This window comes from Mus caroli, unplaced genomic scaffold, assembly GCF_978045245.1.
Source record: "Mus caroli unplaced genomic scaffold, Mus_caroli_1 scaffold_18, whole genome shotgun sequence".
Lineage (NCBI taxonomy): Eukaryota > Metazoa > Chordata > Mammalia > Rodentia > Muridae > Mus > Mus caroli.
The window spans coordinates 37,179,779-37,204,886 of NW_028227273.1; the positions used below are offsets into that span (position 1 = coordinate 37,179,779).

Genomic DNA, 25,108 nt, shown 5'->3' on the forward strand with positions numbered 1-25,108 from the left:
TTCTTGTACTAAGGTCAAATCTAAGTGGATCAAGGAACGTCACATAAAACCAAGAGACCCTGAAACTTATAGAGGAGAAAGTAGGGAAAGCCTCAAAGATATGGGCTCAGGGGAAATATTCCTGAATAGAACAGCAATGGCTTGTGCTGTAAGATCGATAATCAACAAATGGGACCTCATAAAACTGCAAAGCTTCTGTAAAGCAAAAGACACATCAATAAGACAAAAAGGCCACCAACAGATTAGAAAAGGATCTTTACCTATCTTAAATCACATAGGGGACAAATATCCAATATATATAAAGAACTCAAGATGGTGGACTCCAGAAAATCAAATAACCCCATTAAAAAATGGGGCTCAGAGCTAAACAAAGAATTCTCACCCGAGGAAGACCGAATGGCTGAAAAGCACCTGAAAAAATGTTCAGCATCCTTAATCATCAGAGAAATGCAAATCAAAACAACCCTTAGATTCCATCTCACACCAGTCAGAATCGCTAAGATCAAAAATTCAGGTGACAGCAGATGCTGGAGAGGATGTGGAGAAAGAGGAACACTCCTCCATTGTTGGTGGGATTGCAAGCTTGTACAACCACTCTGGAAATTAGTCTGACAGTTCCTCAGAAAATTGGACATAATACTACCAGAGGATCCCGCAATACCTCTCCTGGGCATATATCCAGATGTTCCAACTGGTAAGAAAGACACATGCTCCACTATATCCATAGCAGCCTTATTTAAAATAGCCAGAATGTGGAAAGAACCCAGATGCCCCTCAACAGTGGAATGGATACAAAAAATGTGGTACATTTACACAATGGAGCATTACTCAGCTATTAAAAAGAATGAATTTATGAAATTCCTAGGCAAATGGTTGGACCTCCAGGGCATCATCCTGAGTGAGGTAACCCAATCACAAAAGAACTCAAATGATATGTACTCACTGATAAATGGATATTAGCCCCGAAACTTGGAATACCCAAGATATAAGATACAATTTGCGGAACACATGAAACTCAGGAAGAACGAAGACCAAAGTGTGGACACTTTGTCCCTTCTTAGAATTTGGAACAAAACACCCCTGGAAGGAGTTACAGAGATAAAGTTAGGAGCTGAGACAAAAAAAAAATTGACCATCTAGAGACTGCCATATCCAGGGATCCATCCCATAATCAGCCACCAAACGCTGACACCATTGCATACACTACCAAGATTTAGCTGAAAGGACCCTGATATAGCTGTCTCTTGTGAGACTCTGTCGGGGCCTAGCAAACACAAAATTGGATGCTCACAGTCTGCTATTGGATGGATCACAGGGTCCCCAATAGAGGAGCTAGAAAATGTACCCAAGGGTCTAAAGGGATCTGCAATCCTATAGGTGGAACAACAATATGAACTAACCAGTATCCCCCAGAGCTCGTGTCTCTAGCTGCATATGTATCAAAAGATGGCCTAGTCAGCCATCACTGGAAAGAGAGGCCTATTAGTCATGCAAACTTTATATGCCCCAGTACAGGGGAACGCCAGGGCCAAAAAGTGGGAATGGGTGGGTAGGGGAGTGGGGGGGTGGTATGGGGGACTTTTGGGATAGCATTGGAAATGTAAATGAGGAAAATACCTAATAAAAAATATTTAAAAAGAAAAATAAAGAAAGAATGATAATATGTTCTTCATAAAATATATTAAAGAGAGATTATATGGCCTGTGTAAAGCTCCTGTAATAAAATATAAAAAAGTCATTAACTGACAGTAGTTGTTTTATGCATTAATTAAAGACATGGGAAAATGAACAATACAAGATCTTCAGATATATAGTCCTGTATCCCTTCACTGGACTTGGAACCAAACTCTATCATAATGTTCAATTTTATTTTTTTTACTTTATTTTATTTTATTGTCTTTTTGAGATAGAGTTTCTATGTGTAGCCCTGGCTATCTGGGAACTCACTCTGTAGACCAGACTTGCCTTGAACTCAGAAATCTCCCTGCCTTTGCCTCCTAAGTGCTGGCATTAATGGTGTGATCCACCACTGACTAGCATTTTTGTTGTTGTTGTTCAACAGGGTTATAGGTCCCCTACTCAAAGATTAATCTCTGTGCTCATTAGCCTTCTATTCTTATAATGGATATCAGGGACTACTAAATTATGAACACCAAAGACCTATTTTAAAACTATAAAAAAACTTCATGCTGAAACAAAACTTCTCATCTCATGGCTCAGGAGTAAAATGCTTTTAAAAATTCAGGGTTCCATGATTCCCTGTGTGCTGGATAGCTTTTTGGCAATTTGACACAAAGTAAAATCATTTAGAAGAGGGAAACTCAGCTAAGAAATGCCTCTTTAAGGTTGGGCTGTATGCAATCTTGTTGGGCATTTCCTACTTTGTGACTAACTTGGGAGGTCCTAACCCATTGTGTGTTATTTCATTCCTGAGCTGGTGCTCCTGAGTTTTATGAAAAACGACAACAACAGCAGCAGTAACAACAGCAAAAACAAGACAGGATGAGCAAGCTATGTGATCCAATGTAGTACAGTATCCCTTCATGACCTTTGCAAACGTTCCTGCCTTCAAATTCCTTTCCTGTTTGAGATCCTATCCTGAGTTCCTTCATTGGTCAACTGATGTGGAAATACACAATCCTGTAAGCCAAATAACCCTTTCATCTCTGATTTGCATTTTGTATGTAATGTTTCATTGCAGCAATAGAAATTCCTGAGATGGCAAAGCAGAAATGACTCAATGCTTCCCACTAGGATTGTCTGTTATAAGTTCCACAATTCTGTAGCATATAGCTCTTTTGATAACACTTAAGATCAAATCTGTAGAATTAACACTGTACCATTAGTCTATGCATTCTTTTCCTTAGTCAAGGACTGAAGTGGTACCATGTTAATGAAAGGTACCAAAAAGAACAAAATCAAGAGGGAGAAAAAATTACCTTGTGCAGATGTATGCACATGGGTGAGTAAATTATGTAAACCAATAAAACTTAGGGCTTGTCAACATTTTTTAAAGGAAAAGAAAAAAGCTACATCTATGAAATGATATAACCTGCTCTGAGATGAAGTTTCATTAAATTTTTCTTTAGCAGGAGAAGTTTTTAGGTTCAATCAACTATAGCACACATATACATAACATAATTAAAAATTGAAGTGAAGTTACGTTTACTATTTCATATGAATGTGTGTTATATATTTATAATGTGATATATATGCATATGAATATACATTTGTATTTGACACTGAATATATGCACATATTTGTTGAAAGCAGAGGCCAACTTTAGGTGTCTTCCTCCACTGCTCTCCAACATTTTTTCTGACCCTGGGTACCTCTGTACCTGGAGCTCACTTAGTTAGACTGGCTTGCCAGTGACCTGCAGGTATCCTTTTATTTCTGTCCCTTTCCAGTGCTGTGTTTATTGATACATTTGTCCTCATATGGGTCTTATGAAGCTCCTGGAGATCTGAACTCAGAACTTTATGCTTGTGTGTCAAACACTTTATCAATGGAGATATTTTCCCAGCCACTACTATTTCACAAAACAAAGGCCATCAGTGTAGTATAATGTGCATTATGATAATGTGTGCATATGAATGAACTGGTGGAGTTCATATATCATGACACTATGATCATAAATTTGAGAACACCTTCAAAAGTAATGACAGATCACAAAATTGGACAATGTTAGGTTAAACTTATGATGTTTGATAGGATGGTGGTTTTGCTCAATGGGTTAAGGCTCATGTTTCCAAGATTGATTCACATGATAGAAACAGAAAACAGATGGCTCATATAGGTTGTTCTCACTCTCCATAATATGCTGTAATGTTCCTTATTTATCTATATGTCTGTCTTGCATACTATTCTTTCTTCTTTCTCTTTCTTTCTTTCTTTCTTTCTTTCTTTCTTTCTTTCTTTCTTTCTTTCTTCCTTTCTTTCTTTCTTTCAAGGTCAGAGGATAACTTGAAGAAATCTGTTTCTTCCCTCCATAGTGTGGATTGAAGTGATCAAAATTATGTTGACAGGCTTGCAGGCAAGCACCTTGATCTACTGATCCATCTAACTTGGTCCTGAGATTTCTAATCTTACAAGATAAAAAAAGAAGAAATTTATATAGTAAAGAAACCTGTAGGTAAACTTTGTCTAGTTGGTTGCCAAATTATATAGGAATAACAAGGAACATGTACATTTCTGTTTACTTGCTTGTCTTTAAGCAAAATAAAATAATTTTGTTTAAGTATTTATATTGTGCAAAAATTAGAGACCAAAAATTTTCAGACTTGTATTTGCAAGCATTGTATTCACATTCTATAATAAAATGTAAGCTATTATGTCCAAGATCCAGAATAAAATGAAATATATTACATAGGTATAAAAGCAGATTTGTAGAAATTAAAACTTTTTATTTTAATTGATTCTCTTTCCTCTCTCTCTCTCTCTCTCTCTCTCTCTCTCTCTCTCTCTCTCTCTCTGTGTGTGTGTGTGTGTGTGTGTGTGTGTGTGTGTGTGTGTATGAGACAGAGAGAGAGAGAGAGAGAGAGAGAGAGAGAGAGAGAGAGAGAGAGAGAGTATGCCTGTATGTTGAGTTCAAAAGACCACTTCCTGTGGTCAGAAGTCATTTTTCCTTCCAACTCATAATTTCTTGGACTGAACTCAGGTATTTAGCCTGGGTAGCATATACCATAACATGCTGACATGCATATCTATCTCACAGATCCCTGAAAAATCATTTTATTGTTGTTCTACACTCATGTTAAACAAGCACATTGCAAAGATAAAAACACAAGAGCTTTGTTAAAACTAGTTCAGTACACAGGAAAAATAAAACAGTGAAATCAACAAAACTTCATACTTGATTTTAAAACAAAGTAGTCATAGAAAGCTTAGGAATTTGCATTCAATAAATAGAGAGTCTCCATTTTAAAATAAAATTCTATTTTTATTTGGTATTACCACTCACATTAAAAGTCTTATTCTTAAAATAATAGTTATCTCACAAAAATTTAATTATTTGCTTTGTGAAAAGGTCCCTTTTGATGCCTCAAAAAACAGGAGGTGTGGGGGTAGATGGAGTAGGAGGAACTGAAAATGTGCTAATTTCCTCATCTTCCATGAGGAGGAGTGAAATAGCTCTGTGCCATTTCTCAAGCTGAAAAATGAGGAAACATAAAATTTAAAGTTTTCATCAATGTAACATAGCTATCTTGATTTTGGAAAAAATGATTAATTTGATTACAGTTTTCAAGTTCTGAAGAAAATCATTGAAGTGAGCTGAAGAGATGGTTTGACTGGTTTAGTGCTTGCTGTGCAAGTATGAAGCCTTGGGTATGAACCATACAATTTCCAAGAACTGACATAAGAGGCTGAGTCAACAATGACTGCTTGTAAACTTGACACTAAGGAGTCACAGATTTAAAGGGTTTTTGGCCACCCCAGATAAGTCAATGACCTTTAGTCTGAGAAGAGATGGTATCTCTAAAAATAACATAGAGTCCTTCCATACAATGACATAAAAAATTCTGGTATGTCATGTACATCTACTTTTTCCTCATTCTGCCTGTTGGGCCCTACATCCACCTCCATGCCCATCACCAGAGTCACATCTTATATGACTAGGAACTCCAGAACAACCTAGAGAACCTAATATACCTCAAAAATTTTCCAAAGCTCAGCATAGAGTAGCTTCTAAACCTTTTGAAGGTTTATTATTAGACTCAGAAGTTGTACCTATATCTAGCTAAACTAAGAGAATTTTCAAAATCTCCTTTACACACCAACATAGAACAAATACCACAAGTCATTCAGTTGGACCATAAATGTACAAGTTGTGGTAATAGGAATTAATATCAAAACAACTCAACAGACATTAGATCAAAGACTCACATGAAGAATCACTATCAGTGACTTAATCCTAGATGCCAAGGTCCAATTGAAAAACCACAAACAGCATTGTTTTAGTTATAGTTATAATTGTCATGAGAGACACTGAGACCAAGGCAATGCTTTAAAAGGCAAACATTTACTTGGGGCTGGCTTACAATATCATCATGATAGATGACATGGCAGCTTACAAGCAAACATGGTCCTGGAGGAGTTGAGAATTCAACAATTCTACATCTTGATATGACAGCAACCAAAAGACAACTCTCTTCCACACTGGGAGCTGAGCATAGGAGTCCTCAAAACCCACATACACAGTAACAAACATCCTCTAATAAGGGCACACTTATTCCGACAAGGTCATAACTCCTAATAGTGTCACTTCTCATGGGCCAAGAATATTCAAACCACCACAAGCATGATTAACCATGACAATACTTGTTTTCAAGAAATTAGGACTCTTACTGAAATGTTCTCCAAGAAAAGCAACTTAGTGAGGTAACCCAACCACAAAAGAAGTCATTAGATATGCACTCACTGATAAGTGGATATTAGCCCAGAAACACAGAACACCCAATATACAATTTGCAAAACACAAGAAAATCAAGAAGAAGGAAGACCAATGGGTGGATATTTCATTCCTCCTTAGAATAGGGAACAAGACCTGGTCACCTTGAGCATAGAGTTGGTGGACACCCCCAAGGTCCCCTAGAGGACTCTCCACTCGATCTAGTACCACCGGTGAGTGGAACACAACTTCTGTTCCAATCCAATCGCACAGGACCTGAGACAGCACGAGGGAAACAGAAAACCCACCCTGATCAGGGTCCAAATCCCTTCCGGTTGGCGCCAGCACTGGGTCACCTGGGTGCAGAGTCGGCGAACACCCCCAAGGACCCTAGAGGACAGCTTCTGAAGCAGACCCCATTTCGGGCTCCAGACATCCGGGCACCTTCCCTGATAGAGGAGAGGTGTCTGCCCTGCCCAGGAGGGCTTTGCCGGAGGACCTGGGGGAGCCATCTTGGTTCCCAGATCCCTCTGAGACTAGTCTGCACTGGTGAGAGTGTGGACTACAAAAGCTAACAGTTTCTATGACAGGCTAAAGCAACACAGTTTCAGGCCTTCATCTTCTGCTAGGAGGCAGGTCCGAACTCCTCATATTTGTGCAAGTTCCCTGTAAGAGGAGAGCTTGCCTGCAGAGAGAGCTCTGACCACTGAAACTGAAAGGAGAGAGCTAGTCTCACATGTCTGCTGATAGAGGCTAACAGAATCACAAGTGAAACAATCTCTAACCAGAGACAACTATAACAATTAACTCCAGAGATTACCAGATGGCAAAAGGCAATCATAAGAATCTTACTAACAGAAACCAAGACCACTCACCATCATCAGAACACAGCACTCCCAATTTGCCCTGTCCTGAGCACCCCAACACACCCGAAAAGCTAGACCTGATTTAAAAGCATATCTCATGATGATGGTAGAGGACATCAAGAAGGACGTTAATAACTCACTTAAAGAAATACAAGGAGAAAACTGCTAAAGCGTTACAAGTCCTTTAAGAAAAACAGAAAAACACATCCAAACAGGTGGGGGAAATGAAAAAAAACAATGCTAGACCTAAAAAGAGAGGTAGACACAATAAAGAAAACCCAAAGTGAGGCAACGCTGGAGATAGAAACCCTAGGAAAGAAATCTGGAACCATACATGCGAGCATAAGCAACAGAATACAAGAGATGGAAGAGAGAATCTCAGGTGCAGAAGAATCCATAGAGAACATCTGAAAAACAATCACAGAAAATGGAAAATGCAAAAGATCCTAACTCAAAACATCTAGGAAATCCAGGACACAATGGGAAGACCAAACCTACAGATAATAGGAGTAGATGAGAATGAAGATTTTCAATTTAAAGGGCCAGCAAATATCTTCAACAAAATTATAGAAGAAATCTTCCAAAACCTAAAGAAAGAGATGCCCATGAACATACAAGAAGCCTACAGAACTACAAATAGACTGGACCAGAAAACAAATTTCTCCTGACACATAATAATGAGAACAACAAATGCACTAAATAACGATAGAATATATTAAAAGCAGTAAGGGAAAAAGGTCAAGTAACATATAAAGTCAGGCCTATCAGAATTACACCAGAATTTTCACAAGAGAATATGAAAGCCAGAAGATCCTGAACAAATGTTCTACAGACCCTAAGAGAACGCAAATGCCAGCCCAGGCTACTATACCCAGCCAAACTTTCAATTAGCATAGATGGAGAAACCAAGGTATTCCATGGGGGGGGAAAAAAAAATCACACGTTATCTTTCCACGATCCAGACCTTAAAGGAAAAAAAAAAAAAAAAAAAAAGATACAAGGACTGAAACCATGCCCTAGAAAAAGCAAGAAAGTAATCCTTCAACAAACCTAAAAGAAAACAGCCACAAGAACAGAATGCCAACTCTATCAACAAAAATAATAGGAAGCAACAATTACTTCTCCTTAATATCTCTTAATATCAATGGACTTAATTCCCCAATAAAAAGACAAAAACTAACAGACTGGCTACACAAACAGGAACCAACATTTGGCTGCTTACAGGAAACCCATCCCAGGGAAAAAGACAGACACTACTTCAGAATGAAAGGCTGGAAAACAATTTTCCAAGCAAATGGTCTGAAGAAACAAGCTGGAGAAGCCATTCTAATATCTATTAAAATCAACTTCCAGCCCAAAGTTCTGAAAAAAGACAAGGAGGGACACTTCATACTCATCAAAGGTAAAATCCTCCAAGAGGAACTCTCAGTCCTGAATATCTATGCTCCAAATGCAAGGGCAGCCACATTCATTAAAGAAACTTTAGTAAAGCTCAAAGCACATATGGCACCTCAAACAATACTAGTGGAAGACTTCAACACACCACTTTCATCAATGGACAAATCATGGAAACAGAAACTAAACAGGGACACAGTGAAACTAACAGAAGTTATGAAACAAATGGATTTAACAGATATCTACAGAACATTTTATCCTAAAACAAAAGGATATACCTTCTTCTCAGCACCTCATGGTACCTTCTCAAAAATTGACCATATAATTGGTCACAAAACAGGCCTCAACAGATAAAAAAATATTGAAATTGTCCCATGCATCCTATCAAATCACCATAGAATAAGGCTGAACTTCAATAAAAACATAAATAATGGAAAGCCAACATTCACGTGGAAACTGACCAACACTCTTCTCAATGATACCTTGGTCAAGGAAGGAATAAAGAAAGAAATTAAAGATATTTTAATGTTTAATGAAAATGAAGCCACAACATACCCAAAGTTATGGGACACAATGAAAGCATTTCTAAGAGGAAACACATAGCTCTGAGTGCCTCCAAAAAGAAACTAGAGAGAGCACACACTAGCAGCTTGACAACACACCTAAAAGCTCTAGAACTAAAGGAAGCAAATTCATCAAAGAGGAGTAGACAGCAGGAAATAGTCAAACTCAGGGGCAAAAATCATCCAAGTGAAAACAAGAAGAACTATCCAAAGAATCAACCAAATGAGGAGCTTGTTCTTTGAGAAAATCAACAAGATAGATAAACCCTTAGCCGGACTCACTAGAGGGCACAGGGACAATATCCTAATTAACAAAATCAGAAATGAAACGGAAGACATAACATCAGATCCTGAAGAAATCCAAAACGCCATCAGATGCTTCTACAAAAGGCTATACTCAACAAAACAGGAAAAACTGGACAAATTTCTAGACAGATACCAGGTACTAAAGTTAAATCAGGATCAGTTTAATAATCTAAACAGTGATATCCCCCAAAAGAAATAGAAGCAGTCATTAATAGTCTCCCAACCAAAAAATGCCCAGGACCAGATGGGTTTAGTGCAGAGTTCTATCAGACCTTCAAAGAAGATCTAATTCCAGTTCTTCACAAACTATTCCACAAAATAGGAGCAGAAGATAATCTACCCAATTCATTCTATGAAGCAACAATTACCCTGATACATAAACCACAGAAAGACCCAAAAAGATAAAGAACTACAGATGAATTTCCCTTATGAATATCGATGCAAAAATACTCAATAAAATTCTTGCTAACCAAATCCAAGATCATATCAAAACAATCTTCCATCATGACCAAGTAGGTTTCATTCCAGGGATACAGGGATGGTTTAATATACAGAAATCCATCAATGTAATCCTCTATATAAACAAATTCAAAAAAAATTCCACATGATCATCTTATTGGATGCAGAGAAAGAATTTGACAAAATCCCACACCCATTCATGATAAAAGACTTGGAAAGATCAGGAATTCAAGGCCCATATCTAAACATGATAGCCAATATCAAAGTCGATGGTGAGAAGCTGGAAGCAATCCCACTAAAATCAGGGACTAGAAAAGGCTGCCCACTTTAGCCATACCTATTCAACATAGTATTTGAAGTCCTAGCCAGAGCAATTCAACAACAAAAAGAGATCAAGGGGATACAAATTGGAAAGGAAGAAGTCAAAATATCACTTTTTGCAGATGATATGATAGTATATGTAAGTAACCCTAAAAATTCCTAAACTGCTAAACATGGTAAACAGCTTCAGTGATGTAGCTGGATATAAAATTAATTCAAACAAGTCAATGACATTTCTCTACACAAAGGATAAACAGGCTGAGAAAGAAATTAGGGAAACAACACCCTTCACAATAGTCACAAATAATATAAAATACCTTGGAGTGACTCTAACTAAGGAAGTGAAAGATCTGTATGATAAGACCTTCAAGTCTCAGAAGAAATTAAAGAAGATCTCAGAAGATGGAAAGATCTCCCATGCTCATAGATTGGCAGGATCAACATTGTAAAAATGGCTATCTTGCCAAAAGCAATCTACAGATTCAGTGCAATCCCCATCAAAATTTCAACTCAATTCTTCAACGAATTAGAAAGGGCAATCTGCAAATTCATCTGGAATAACAAAAAACCTAGGATAGCAAAAACTCTTCTCAATGATAAAAGAATCAGTGGGGGAATCACCATGCCTAACCTAAAGCTGAACTGCAGAGCAATTGTGATTAAAAACTGCATGGTACTGGTATAGGGACAGATAAGTAGACCAATGGAAAAGAATCGAAGACCCAGAAATGAACCCACATACCTATGGCCACTTGGTCTTTGCCAAGGGAGATAAAACCATCCAGTGGAAAAAAGACAGCATTTTCAACAAATGGTGCTGGCACAACTGGTGGTTATCATGTAGAAGAATGCGAATTAATCCATTCCTATCTCCTTGTACTAAGGTCAAATATAAGTGGATAAAGAAACTCCACATAAAACCAGAGACACTGAAACTTATAGAGGAAAAAGTGTGGGAAAGCCTCGAAGATATGGGCACAGGGGACAATTTCATGAATAGAATATCAATGACTTGTGCTGTAAGATCGAGAATCAACACATGGGACCTCATAAAACTGCAAAGCTTCTGTAAGGAAAAAGACACCGTCAATAAGCCAAAAAGGCCACCAACAGATTGGGAAAGAATCTTTACCTATCCTAAATCAGATAGGGGACTAATATCCAATATATATAAAGAACTCAAGAAGATAGACTCCAGAAAATCTATTAACCCCATTAAAAATGAGCCTAGTGCTAAAAAAAGAATTCTCACCTGAGGAATACCGAATGGCTGAGAAGCACCTGAAAAAATATTCAGCATCCTTAATCATCAGGGAAATGCAAATCAAAACAACCCTGAGATTCCACCTCACACCAGCCAGAATAACTAAGATCAAAAATTCAGGTGACAGCACATGCTGGCGAGGATGTGGAGAAAGAGGAACACTCCTCCATTGTTAGTGGGATTGCAAACTTGTACAACCACTCTGGAAATCAGTCTGGCAGTTCCTCAGAAAATTGGACATAGTACTACAGGAGGATCCAGCAATACCTCTCCTGGGCATATATACAGATGTTCCAACCGGTAAGAAGGACACATGCTCCACTATGTTCATAGCAGCCTTATTTATAATAGCCAGAAGCTGGAAAGAACCCAGATGTCCCTCAACAGAGGAATGGATACAGAAAATGTGGTACATTTACACAATGGAGTACTACTCAGCTATTAAAAAGAATGAATTTATGAAATTCCTAGGCAAATGGTTGGACCTGGAGGGCATCATCCTGAGTGAGGTAACCCAATCACAAAAGAACTCACATGATATTTACACACTGATAAGTGGACGTTAGTCCAGAAACTTAGGATACCCAAGATACAAGATATAATCTGCAAAACACATGAAAGTCAAGAAGAATGAAGACCAAAATGTGGACACTTTGCCCCTTAGATTTGGGAACAAAACACCCATGGAAGGAGTTACACAGACAAAGTTTGGAGCTGAGATGAAAGGATGGACCATCTAGAGACTGCCATACCCGGGGATCCATCCCATAACTAGCCTCCAAAAGCTGACACCTTTGCATACACTACCAAGATGTTGCTGAAAGGACCCTGATATAGCTGTCTCTTGTGAGGCTATGCTGGGGCCTAGCAAATACAGAAGTGGATGCTCACAGTCAGCTATTTGATGGATCACAGGGCCCCCAATGGAGGAGCTAGAGAAAGTTCCCAAGGAGCTAAAGGGGTCTGCAACCCTATAGTTGGAACAACAATATGAACTAACCAGTACCCCTCATAGCTCGTGTCTCTAGCTGCATATGTATCAGAAGATGGCCTAGCTGGCCATCATTGGAAATAGAGGCACATTGGTCTTGCAAACTTTATATGCCTCAGTACAGGGGAACGCCAGGGCCAAGAAGTGGAAGTGAGTGGGTAGGGGAGTTGCGGGGAGGGTATGGGGGACTTTTCATATAACATTGGAAATGTAAATGAAGAAAATACCTAATTAAAAAAAAGAATAGGGGACAAAATACCCATGAAAGTAGTTACAGAGGCAAAGTTTGGAGCTAAGATGAAAGGATGGACTATCCAGAGACTACCCCACCCAGGATCCATCCCATAATCAGCCACCAAACCCAGACACTATTGCATATGCCATAAAGATTTTGCTGAAGGGACCCTGTTATAGCTGTCTCGTATGAGGCTATGCCAGTGCCTGGCAAATACCGAAGTGGCTACTCACAGTCATCTATAAGATGGAACACAGGGCTCCCAATGGTGAAGCTAGAGAAAGCATCCAAGGAGCTGAAGGGGTCTGCAACCCTATAGGTGGAACAACAATATGAACTAACCAGTACCCCAGAGCTTATATCTCTAGCTGCATATGTAGCAGATGATGGCCTAGTCGGCCATCACTGAGAAGAGAGGCCCCTTGGTATTGCAAACTTTGTATGCCCCAGTCAGGGGAATGCCAGGGCCAAGAAGAGGGAGTGGGTGGGTAGGGGAGCAGGGCAGAGAGAGGGTATAGGAACCTTCCGGGATAGCATTTGAAATGTATTTAAAGAAAATATCTAATAAAAATTAATTTAAAAAATGTTGCAAAGGGCTTTCACCTCTCAGTATACATCAAATACAGAAGCATAAATACAGCATACTTTGCAGCTCTTGTATCAAAACCAGTGCTTTCACTAGAATTACTTTAAAAGTGAGTGGAAATATGGAAGATTTACATTTAAATATGCTAGTTGCCTCTCCCTTTGTACATTATTAGTTAACAACAAAGATTTCAAAGATCACAACTTATCCTTTTTACATCTGCTAAATTCTAATTTTTCTGATAATTCTCATTCAAAATATAGTATTTGCTGCTGTAATATATTATAAAATAAGTCATGGTGGTTTCTAAGAAGATAAAAGAAAAGTAAGCTATATTATTATTTTATGTAGGCAAAAAGCTTTGTCGGATAACGTACATAGTATTTCAATTTAATTCCATGTCTGATGAATTAAGAAAAAAGGTCTTGGAAAAACACAGATAACTAACAAGATGAAGTTTCCAGATGAATCACTGGGTAAGATCACTTTTTTAATTGGCTATTTTATTTATTTACATTTCAAATGTTATCCCCTTTCCCCTCTGGAAACCACCTATCCCACTCCCCAGCCCCTTGCTTCTATGAGGGTGTTCCCCCATCCACCTACACATCCACCTCCCTGCCCTGGCTTTCCCCTACCCTGGGGCATAGAGCCTTCATAGGGCTAAGGGCTTCTCATCCCTTTGATGCTTGACAAGGCCACCCACTGCTTCATATGCAGCTGGAGCCATAAACCACCGAGAGCACTCTTATTACACCAAAGACTAAGTGTGACAGCTTTGAATCACATTTAAACATTCCATAGTCTGTACTTCTTCCCTATATTCCCCACTCTAAGTCACATGATGAAAATTTACATTTTGAGAATGACAATATTCAGGAGTGGCATTAAGATAGATCTGAGACCTAAATGCAAATCCTGAAAAAATGAAACTGGTAGAAGGAAACATCGGCAGTGTACTGATTAGTTTTGTGTCAACTTGACACAGCTGGAGTTATCACAGAGAAAGGAGCTTCAGTTGAGGAAATGCCTCCATGAGATCCAACTCTAAGGCATTTTCTCAATTAGTGATCAAGGGGGAAAGGCCCCTTGTGGGTGGGACCATCTCTGGGCTGATAGTCTTGGGTTCTATAAGAGAGCAGGCAGAGCAAGCCAGGGGAAGCAAGCCAGTAAAGAACATCCCTCTGTGGCCTCTGCTCAGCTCCTGCTTCCTGACCTGCTTGAGTTCCAGTCCTGACTTCCTTTGGTGATGAACAGCAATGTGGAAGAGTAAGCTGAATAAACCCTTTCCTCCCCAACTTGCTTCTTGGTCATCATGTTTGTGCAGGAATAGAAACCCTGACTAAGACAGGCAGTAACTTATATGTTACAGCTTTAAAGAATGGTTTTCTGAATAGGACTGTATTTGCCCAAAAGTTAGGCCAACTATCTACAAGTTGTATTGCAGAAGACTAAAGAACTCCTGGACGCCTAAAGAAACAATCCACCTTATGAAAAACAAAAAAGCCCAAAAGAGAATCTTTTCAATATTTTTTCTAGCAGAGAATTAATATGCAGAATACATAATGCACTCAAAATGCAGACAATAAAACAAAGAACACATTTTAAAAATAGCCTGGTTGGAAGGAAAAAATAGCTAAGACTCATTATCATAATGTTCATAGGCCTAGAAATTAGGAAAATGAATTTCAAAACAACTTTGAGATTTTTATCTTATTCTAGTCAGAATGACAAAGATGAAAGAACCAACCAACAACTGTTGGAGGAAAGTAGAAAAAAGAACACTAATTCACTGTTTGTGTGATTGCAGAAGGATCTAACCCCTCTGGATGTATTAACTACCTAAACTACCAATAGGCTGTACACACACACATGCACATACACACACACACACACACACACACACATACACTGGCTAATGCTAAAATCTTTCTTCTAATGTTATTCTAATACTAAACTTCTAATTCTTAAAAAATGTATTTTATTATAACATCTATGTAATAAAAAAGTATTTAATTTTAATTTTACCAAAAAGCTTTTTTAGCTAAAATGATCATGGCACCAGGCTGGGGTTTGGTTACTAGCTGAACATAGAATATATAAGAATCTAGAGGATAGAATTACATACCTCTCTATGTCTGAAGAAGACTGACATTGTGAGCATTAGGACATTTGTAACTGATTTCCCTTGAAGAAGATGGAAGGCATAGCTGAGTGCTTCAATTTCCTGTATTGCTCCTGGGAACTCCTGACCAAAGATCAGAAAATTTTTCTTGGATAGTTTTATAACATCCAAGCAATTCATGTGCAGAGGGAGCTGGCTTCGGGCTTTCTCTTTTCCTCCTCTGTACTGAGCTGTTCATTGTCACTATCTCATTTTATAGAGTCATCCTTTCATGGCAGGTTACAAGGTGCTCATCTTATGCTTCTATGCCTAAGTGTAAACATATTACAAACAATTGACTCTTCGCATACAGTATTTTCTAAATAATATTGCATCAAAGTAACATTTTCTAAATAATATTTTACTTTAAAATAATATTTCTAAAATAACATTTCTTCTGTTGTGATTCTTACTGAGGTGTGTGTGAGTGTGTGGGTGTGTCTGTGTCTGTATTCAATTACCTAACTCTGGAGTTTGGAGTAGGTAATTGAATTGAAAACTTTGGCTCTATGTATCTTATAGTATCCTAGAACAAAGGAAGCAAGCCAAGTTCTCAAAAATCCTACTGAATGAAGAAACCATTTATGAAGGTCCCATGGAAAAGTAAAATACAGTTTGAGTGTTGCATCTCTTTAAACATAAGAGAACTCCACATTTATAAATACCAATCTTGATATGGAAAAATCACTTGTTCAAACTGAAGGACCTGAATTAAGCTCCCTAGCATTCTTGTAAACCCAATGCAAAAGTGTAGTAGGAAGCTGGCCCGTGGCCTACATGAAGTGGGTATTTCTGGAAGGTAGGCTGGGGCTGAAAGAGACTAGACTGTGAGAAAAGAATGATGAGGCCAAGACAAATTTTTCTCTGATCAAGGCCTGTGAGTTTACTAAGACACTGTGCTTATAAGGGGGAAGGCCCATCCCCCCCATCCCTCCCCCCCCCCCCCCCCCCCCCCCCGTTCCCTGCCAGTCCATCCTTGGTGCTTTGTTGCCTTCAAAAGAAGCCAGCCAAGTCTCAAAGCTGCACCGCAGGTGGCCCTACCTCAGTGTTGACAAGGTCTGTACCAGCCCACTTCAGGCTGGAGGAGACTACAATTTCCCCCCTGATTATATTAAAAAAAAAAATAGCTTGACTGAGACATAAAATTTATTTATGCTCCACAGTCCTGCCTGTGAGTTATGGTGGCTGGCCGCTGTGCCTGGCTTAGGAAATCTCAGATTTTCCCCAAGCCATTCTTATCTGTCAAGGAGCATACATGCCGCTTGTTTGTGTTTATTTTACACAAACATGGATCTGTGGTGCATTATTAACAAACCACAGCCTCTTGGCATGTACCTCTGTCTTAGATTGATATGGCTCCGAAATCTGATTGCCCGTCATTGGCTGACCGGCCCTCATAGCACACCTTATTCCCAAATCAGACCAAAGCCACAATATATCTTTAATATGCTTCTTCATATTGATGAATTTCTGCCACCTGCGCTTGCTGGAGGTGAGGCTGCACACTTGTTGAAATCAGGCTGTAAGGAGAGACTGATCTGCTTGAAAAACAAAATTGAGATAGTTGAAAAGCAAATGATAAAAGCTTCTTTGGGAAAATCTAGGTACTTTATTCAGTTGCAAATTATCAAAGATCAAACTCAGACTCTGACTTCCCGATGTGGGGGTGGTGACTTTGAGAATTAGCAGAAAAGCTGAAAATTCTCTGAAAGTGGAGGCTGTGCTCCAAATTAACTTTCTCGGCTAAAAAGGATTTTTAGCCATCAATGAGGTTAGAATCATACTTCCTAGAAGATTCAGGATCTGTGTCCACTTGACGAGCAGCCATCGTGCTCCATCTTCTTTATGTGAAAAAACACAGACAGAACCTCTTCCCCAGATTAATATGGGGTCTGGACCATTCCACATACTAGTTAATGGGTCCCGCCATTTAACCATGGCATAAGAACTGGAAGTAACTGGATGCCAGTAGCAATCTGCTGCAGACTGACCTTTAACATCAGTTTGCAAAAAATTTAAAATGGACAAGACAAAAGTAAGATGTGCTTTTGGTGACTTTCCGGGGAGCGTGTATAACTGCCCCTGTTTTGTTTTTAAAAGCCATTTTTTCAGAGTGCAATGAGCACATTCAACAGTTCCTTGTTCCATGGGGTTATAAGAAATTCCAGTTTTATGTTTGATACCAAATTCCTTACAAAATGAAGTAAAATTGTTGCTAGTATAGGATGGCCCATTATCTATCTTAATGAGTTTAGGCAATCCCATAGCATTAAAGGCTTGTAAAAAAAAATGATCAATTACATTTCTAGAGGCCTCTCTGGTATGTAGAGTAGCAAAAAGAAATCCTGAACAAGTATCAATACAAACATGTATATATTTTAATTTTCAAAATTCCACATAATGAGTTACATCCATTTGCAGCAATTGATTAAGTATAAGTCCTCAAGAATTAACACCATTATGTGGAAACAGGTAGGAACTGAGGACACTAAGAACAATTTTTTTACAATTTGACATGCACATTCTCCAAAATATTATCTTTTTTTTTTTTTCTGAATAAGTACTAACAATTTTATTTTAACTCAACGTGCTGAAACACAAAATCTATTTCCAACAATGATACAAATAGTGTGAATCTCATCATAAAACAACAAATGGATTAAAGAAAGGCCAGGAAGATTAAATGTTAAAGGTCTGAGTCTTAAAAGTCAATTTCCTTCTGAACTAATAATTAAATAATTTTAGCAGAACTTTATTTTGAAAAATGGACTCAAGTCATCTGTAAGTAATGTTAAATTAACTAGTTATAGTATACAATAAACTTTACTAACAGGAAAATATTTAAAAATAAGTATTCCTTCTCAGACATAAATTTACACACAATAATAACAGAAAATACAGTGTGATTTCATTCCTAGCAAAGAAGTCTTGCATTGGAGGCACTCAGTATTTTTTTTTCAGTTAGAAATAGCCAACATTTTTATCATTCCATGAACACTTAAGTTGGAGCTCACAATCTGTATATAAAAAAGGTTTGTAAAATACTCTCATGTATGCTGAAAGTGCTGTATTTATTTTCTGAGACCACTGAAAGCCACTCACTCATTCACCCACCTCTCTCAAGAACACAACAAATATTTCCATTGTAACCATCAAGGACTAGGCATGTGTAAGACAGACTGTTTCACCGCTTCATGTGGTAAAATTGCTGAGTGAGATTTTCATAAAACTTACCCAAGTCTTTGTTGCATTTTTCTAACAATGAATAGTATCTACGATCCCATTTTTTGTGTGTTGGTGTTGCTATGGATCCAACCTATAGATCACAAATATTCATAAGCATTCTATCACTGAGCCATACTTGAAGCTCTTACCTATAATTTCATATAAAAACTTCTACTTAAAATTCATGTATAAAGTTTAAATGAGCAAATTAATATCTCTGAAAATTTAAACTCAATTAGATCGAGTTAAAAAATAAAACAATAATGTTCATGATACTTTAAAAATATTTAAAGCAATTATTTTTAAAATTTAATTATCCTTGATATCCTAAAACAGCACTATTTTTATATTTTACAATGCAGAATGCTGGTCACATTTTTGAGGATTACACTGTCTTCTGGCAATCCACTGTCTTTTCAAATAAAGCTCACTTAAATGAGATACTTCAATTAATCTGAACTTTCACCATATTTAAGTTCTATTTTCATAAATTCACTCTTTAAACATTACACACAGCCCCCCAAAAATATAAACACATACATGTCTCACACAAAGGACCACATTTCATTCAAGGTTCTTCAATTATTATTTGAAGATAGTAATATAGAAAGTATTTAAGGAGGTAACATTAGCAAGCCATCTTATGGCACCTTCATATTTGTGCTCCAAATATCAAAACACATTAAAAAGCAAAACAATGAAAAAGGCACAAATACAGTATTTCTAAATCTTACTCTAAAGAACAGTTTTCCAATAGATACATTTTTAAACTGTAATATTTAAAACAACTCATTGTGTTCTGAGAAAAGCCTTGATTAGGTGACTAAAATGTAATAGACCCAAACTGGTAACTTAAAACAAAAAAGATTGTATTAGGCAGAAATAGTACCTATTTTGACCAAGTTGTATATAGTTTAAAAATGAGTGAATGGGGAAAATGCAATTAGGCCACTCCAAGAAGAAAATAAACAGTCTTTTATCACACACTCAAGAACCAAAACTACTAAAATATACATTTAAAAAAAAACAACAACAGAAAAGATTGTATGATTCTGTGAGTGTAATGGTTGTTATTGTACCATCCAAAAAGTGGGCATTCAGCAAAACACTGATAGAGATCACAGTGTTGGAAATTTTTGGTAGAATATATGTTAGCAAACTAAACCCAAAAATCTGTATAAGAAAATTGTGAACATTATTAATAAACATTTATAATGCTTATTATATGGCATTACTACGATTTCACCATGGTTAGAAATATAGACCAAACCAATAAATCAATTTACAATGTCTTGTACATAGACTTCAGAGTTTTTATAACATGTGACAATGTATTCAACCCGGAGCGGAATCTTTGCTTTTTGTTAGACCATGAAAATATCTTGTATTAAAAGTGTGTTTGTGTGTTTAAAAGTTTACACTGTTAATGTAACAGGGTTTGTATTATGATGAAATTAAGGGAATAAACTTTTGCTCATCATAATTCTCTTATATAGGGTGAAGCTCATTGTCAGTTGAAAAATTTTCTTCTATTCCAAATAATTCTTACCATTTTAACACAACAAAGAATCAAAACTGAAATATTTAAAAATACAAATCTTTGCTCGTTTTCTCTTGATAACTAACGATTAAATTGCCAGTATTTTCTCAATGTATTTTAAGATGGCTTCAGTTAACTAAAAAGCTATAGTTAAAAAGTCTATTTTAAAACAATATGCTGGCGGGTCCCAAGCCAGGAAGAAAGCACAAAACTGCCCTTAACTTATTGCAGACCCGGAGCTCCGGCGAGCTGGCTATGGGGTTCTCGCGAGATCTGCCACCTCCATCCCAAGCGCCTGTGTCTGGCAGAGCCGGTGTGAGAAGAAGAGACAACCCTTCCCCGCCGCCGGGATAATCAAGAGTTTTGGCCGGACCTTTGAGTACACCTCGGGATAGTGAGGAGCCCGGCGAATAGCACAGACTATGGCGCTGAAACGGATTAATAAGGAACTTAGTGATTTGGCCCGTGACCCTCCAGCACAATGTCCTGCAGGTTGGAGATGACACGTTTCATTGGCAAGCCACAATTATGGGACCTAATGACAGCCCATATCAAGGTGGTGTATTCTTTTTGACAATTCATTTTCCTACAGACTATCCCTTCAAACCACCTAAGGTTGCATTTACAACAAGAATTTATCATCCAAATAGTAACAGTAATGGCAGCATTTGTCTTGATATTCTAAGATCACAGTGGTCTCCTGCTTTAATTATTTCTAAAGTTCTTTTATCCATTTGTTCACTGCTATGTGATCCAAACCCAGATGACCCCCTAGTGCCAGAGATTGCACGGATCTATAAAACAGACAGAGATAAGTACAACAGAATATCTCGGGAATGGACTCAGAAGTATGCCGTGTGATGCTACCTTGAAGTCAGAATAACCTGCATTATAGCTGGAATAAACTTTAAATTACTGTTCCTTTTTTGATTTTCTTATCTGGCTGTTCCCCTATCAGACCTCATCTTTTTTTAATTTTATTTTTTGTTTACCTCCCTCCATTCATTCACATGCTCATCTGAGACGGCTTAAGTTCTTCCAGCTTTGGACAATAACTGCTTTTAGAAAGGTAAAGTAGTTACACGAGAACAGTTACCCAAGATTCAGAATTTTTTTTTTAAAAACTGGAGCATGTGTATTATGTGGCCAATGTCTTCACTCTAACTTGGTTATGAGACTAAACCAATCCTCACTGCTCTAACATGCTGAAGAAGCCATCTGAGGGGGAGGGAGATGGATGCTCAGCTGTCACATCAAAGGAAGCAGCATTATTCTAACAGCATCCGTTCTTGTTTAAACCTTCCACTGTTAGAGGTTTGATGTTACATGATATACTTTATGCTCATAACTGATGTGGCTGGAGAATTGGTATTGCATTATAGCATCAGCAGAACAGAAAATGTGATGTATTTTATGCATGTCAATAAAGGAATGACCTGTTCTTGTTCTACAGAGAATGGAAATTGGAAGTCAAACATTCTTTGTATTCCAAAATAGGGTCTCAAACATTTTGTAATTTTCATTTAAATTGTTAGATGAATCTATCTTCCAATACTGTTATAGTAGCACTGAATAAATGATGCGAGTTGTCAATGGATGAGTGATCAACTAATAGCTCTCCTAGTAATTGATTTATTTTTCTTCAATAAAGTTGCATAAACCAAAAAAAAAAAATGCTTACTTTTTTCCTGAATTTTATAATAAACAAATTACACAAATTTTAATATAGGGAATAAAGCTATATACGCAAAATACAAGCATATACACCCGTTTTTCCACTAACATGCTCCGTCTTTATGTAGAGTATAGGACTATATAGGACTAGTTTGTTAGGTGCCTTCCTCAAATGTAATAAAACTATAGTAAACTCAATGATAAATAAATATTTGAAATCCAAGTCAATGAATCTAAAATCAAGTGTAATTTTATCTATTATCATGAATATCCACGTTGGCTCCATGTGTCATAAAAACTTCTTTTAAATGTTAAAACATAATTAAAATCTTATTAATCCACGAAAAAGGAAAATATATATGTACCATTTATCATAGAAAATTTCCACATTAAAAGTGCACATATATCTTGCTTACTTGGCCCACTCACTCATTCCATGTACTTGGTCATCCTGACTTTAACATCTATTGAATTTTTCTTTCAAATGTAAGTCATTATAAATTTAAAACATTAACAAAAACCATGCTTTCTTTTTATTGAAATTTTAACTTCATATTATTTTTCAATCTTTACAAATGTGCATAAAACCAGTTCTTGAGCAGTTAATATACAGACAAACACATATTACTAAACAAATGTTACTAAAATTTTAGGTCAACTCATTGCTTATCTGCTCCTTGAAATGAAAAATAATTTAAATCAGAGCAGTGTATGGCCATCACTTACCTGGATGGCAACGGGCTCTTTAGTGTCTACACAACTGAGATTGGAGGTACCTGTGGCAATCTCAAAATCCAATAGAACCTAGTTTTATACTTGGAGATCATACAGAACAAAACCTATAAAATACTTCTGTTTCTAAAATAATGGAAGATCCTTTGAAACTCAGTATTATCAGTTATCAATATTACTGCATTGTGGAGCTAGTGCAATCCTGCATAGCCTTGGCAAACTGACAAGGCACAATAAAAAAAATTAAACTATTCTATGAACAAGAGAAGTCACGGAAGACAGTTTAAGGCCTTGAAGTGAATGAATCAGTCAGATTTAAAGCTGAAGGATAAACCATAAATTATCCATGTGAAAGCAAGAATGCCTTTCCCGCTTCTGTTCTATGGACAAGAGACAGAAGCGACTGTTACTTATGGTCTGTATTGGAATCCTTCGGGACCTGGGGGAGGAAAGGCAAATACATTTTCTACTGTCCACAGAAGACTCAAGACTGCTTTAACCTTTTGCGTGGAATACCAAACTGTGGACACTGTGAAGATGCGAGTGCTCGGAACGCTTCTGCCACTAAATGAGGATGAGACTGAATCATGGACTTCCACCCCGATGTTTCCATTATGTCAGTTGCTTGGTTGTTGTTCCAGTTTTTCCCATCCTTACACCCAAGTTGTCGAAGAACACTGCACCTATTAATAAAGTCTATTGCCTGGGCTTTCAACTGTTCTGCACTGTGCAAATCTGCAAGGACAAGGGTATCAGCAACATTTTCTACTGAGAGGTTACTACACAAAGCTTCTTCACACATGACCTTCAGCCGTTCCAGTGCATATTTGTCTGCAGCTGCCAACAAGTTGTCAGCCATTTTATCAAGATTCGGTGCTTTTCCTGTGTAAACAAATCTCATCATTTCTTTAAAAACCTCAGGGTCTAAATCATTTATTTCCACTCGATTCTTTGTGCATTCTTCCATTTCATGTTCAAACATTGCGTTAAAAACTGGGGATCGAGCTGCAAGCACAGACTTATGAGCTTTGAATTCTTTTCCTCTCACAAAAAAGCAGCAATCTGTAAATCTTGTGTTTTCCCAGAGATTACCTAAATCTTCTGCTAGTCGGCATTCTGGCACCTTCAAAGTGTTTGTATTAGTATGTCCTGATACATTTACTGAATCTTGGACCACACTCACCTCACAGAATAACGTAAGCTTGTCATCTGGAAGGAGACCATTAGCTTCATCAAGCAAAAAATCCCTTCTAATGAATTTTTTAAATCCCCAGTCCTTCCCCTGTACAAATCGATATGCTCTTTGGCTTTCCATTGCTTTTGTTTCTTCCCTTTTATCATTGAGAAGAGAGAATTTGAATTTAGCTCGAACCTCACTTTTTGGGCAGCTGACTAGGAGCAAATATAAGGACAAATAGTCTTTACTTTCATCATCTAATCCCTTTGGGTTTACCCTCAGGCACCATTTCATTTTATCATTTGGGCCTGAAGAAAACGTTGAACTCTTTAACACTTCACCCATTTCTTCTCTACAAAAACTGAAGTTATTAATAGTCCACATGTAGGAAAATTTCACTACTTTAACCTGTGTGTAACACCAGCTTTCTGCAACAGGACTAGTAGACATATCTCCAGGCAGAGGTGGAGTAGGTTCCCGAGACATTGCCACCTTATTACAGTCTTAAGATTCATATAGTATCCCACAAACTTGAATAATTTAGCCGGACACGCGGGGCAGCGGGCGGGCCCTCGGCGGCCCCGGGGACCGAGGCTGAGGCGGCGGCGAGCTCCTGCAGCGGGCACCCCCCGGCCAAGCCGCATCCTCCTCCCGGCCTCCCTCCTTGTCCTCACCGGCTGCTAAACTTCTTCCCCAAGATTAAACACACCCGCCGCCAAAGAGTGCGCCTAGCCCGAGCCCGCTCTAGGTGTTGAGGCTCGGGCGTCCAGTTTCCGCCCCGCCAGTCATCCCAAAATATTATCTTAAGCCATTACTATTTCGATTATATAAAGAACGAGATTATATGGCAAAAATTTTTTTTTTGGTAAGGCCTGTAATCTACCTGAGATATAAATCTAGCATGGCATTGCCTTAAGGGGTCTTGTCCAGGCAATCTAGAACAAATTTTTAAATGTCCAAAAACAGTCTTCTAAAAAGAACAGCATTTTTTTCTTATGAGTTGTATATGCATAAACCATTGCAAATTTGACAATTTATAGTATCTGAGGGATGAACAATTTTAAGCAATTGTAAGCTCTAAGATATAATATTGACTATTAATATACAAATAGAAGCTTGATTATTCAACATTTTAAAACACCATCTATAGCACACAATTTAATTATCTGTGCTGAAGCAGGAGGAAACTCAAAAGAATAAGCATGTGATCAAATTCACA

General features: G+C 37.7%; 1 protein-coding gene and 1 pseudogene across 3 annotated transcripts; one reads left to right on the plus strand and one right to left on the minus strand.

Moving 5' to 3' along the window:
- Nucleotides 1-18,728: 18,728 nt before the first annotated feature.
- LOC147000388 (speckle-type POZ protein-like) lies at nt 18,729-24,661 on the minus strand. Of its 3 annotated transcripts, none has more exons than XM_085833362.1 (2): nt 23,213-24,661; nt 18,729-18,857 (listed from the first exon to the last, which is right to left on the minus strand). In XM_085833362.1, exons 1-2 carry the CDS (start codon nt 24,373-24,375, stop codon nt 18,845-18,847), a joined length of 1,176 nt encoding a protein of 391 aa, XP_085689488.1. In that variant the 5' UTR covers nt 24,376-24,661; the 3' UTR covers nt 18,729-18,844. The 3 variants fall into 3 exon arrangements, with proteins under 3 accessions (XP_085689488.1, XP_085689489.1, XP_085689487.1); XM_085833363.1 differs by lacking the exon at nt 18,729-18,857 and having other exon boundaries at nt 21,969-23,717; nt 23,805-24,661; XM_085833361.1 differs by lacking the exon at nt 18,729-18,857 and having other exon boundaries at nt 21,969-24,661.
- On the plus strand, nt 20,569-21,763 carry LOC147000389 (ubiquitin-conjugating enzyme E2 D3 pseudogene; annotated as a pseudogene).
- Nucleotides 24,662-25,108: the final 447 nt, after the last annotated feature.

Bases quoted from the DNA above. Each gene is read 5' to 3' on its own strand.
- LOC147000388 (XM_085833361.1), bottom strand. From the start codon at position 24,375: ATGTCTCGGGAACCTACTCCACCTCTGCCTGGAGATATGTCTACTAGT.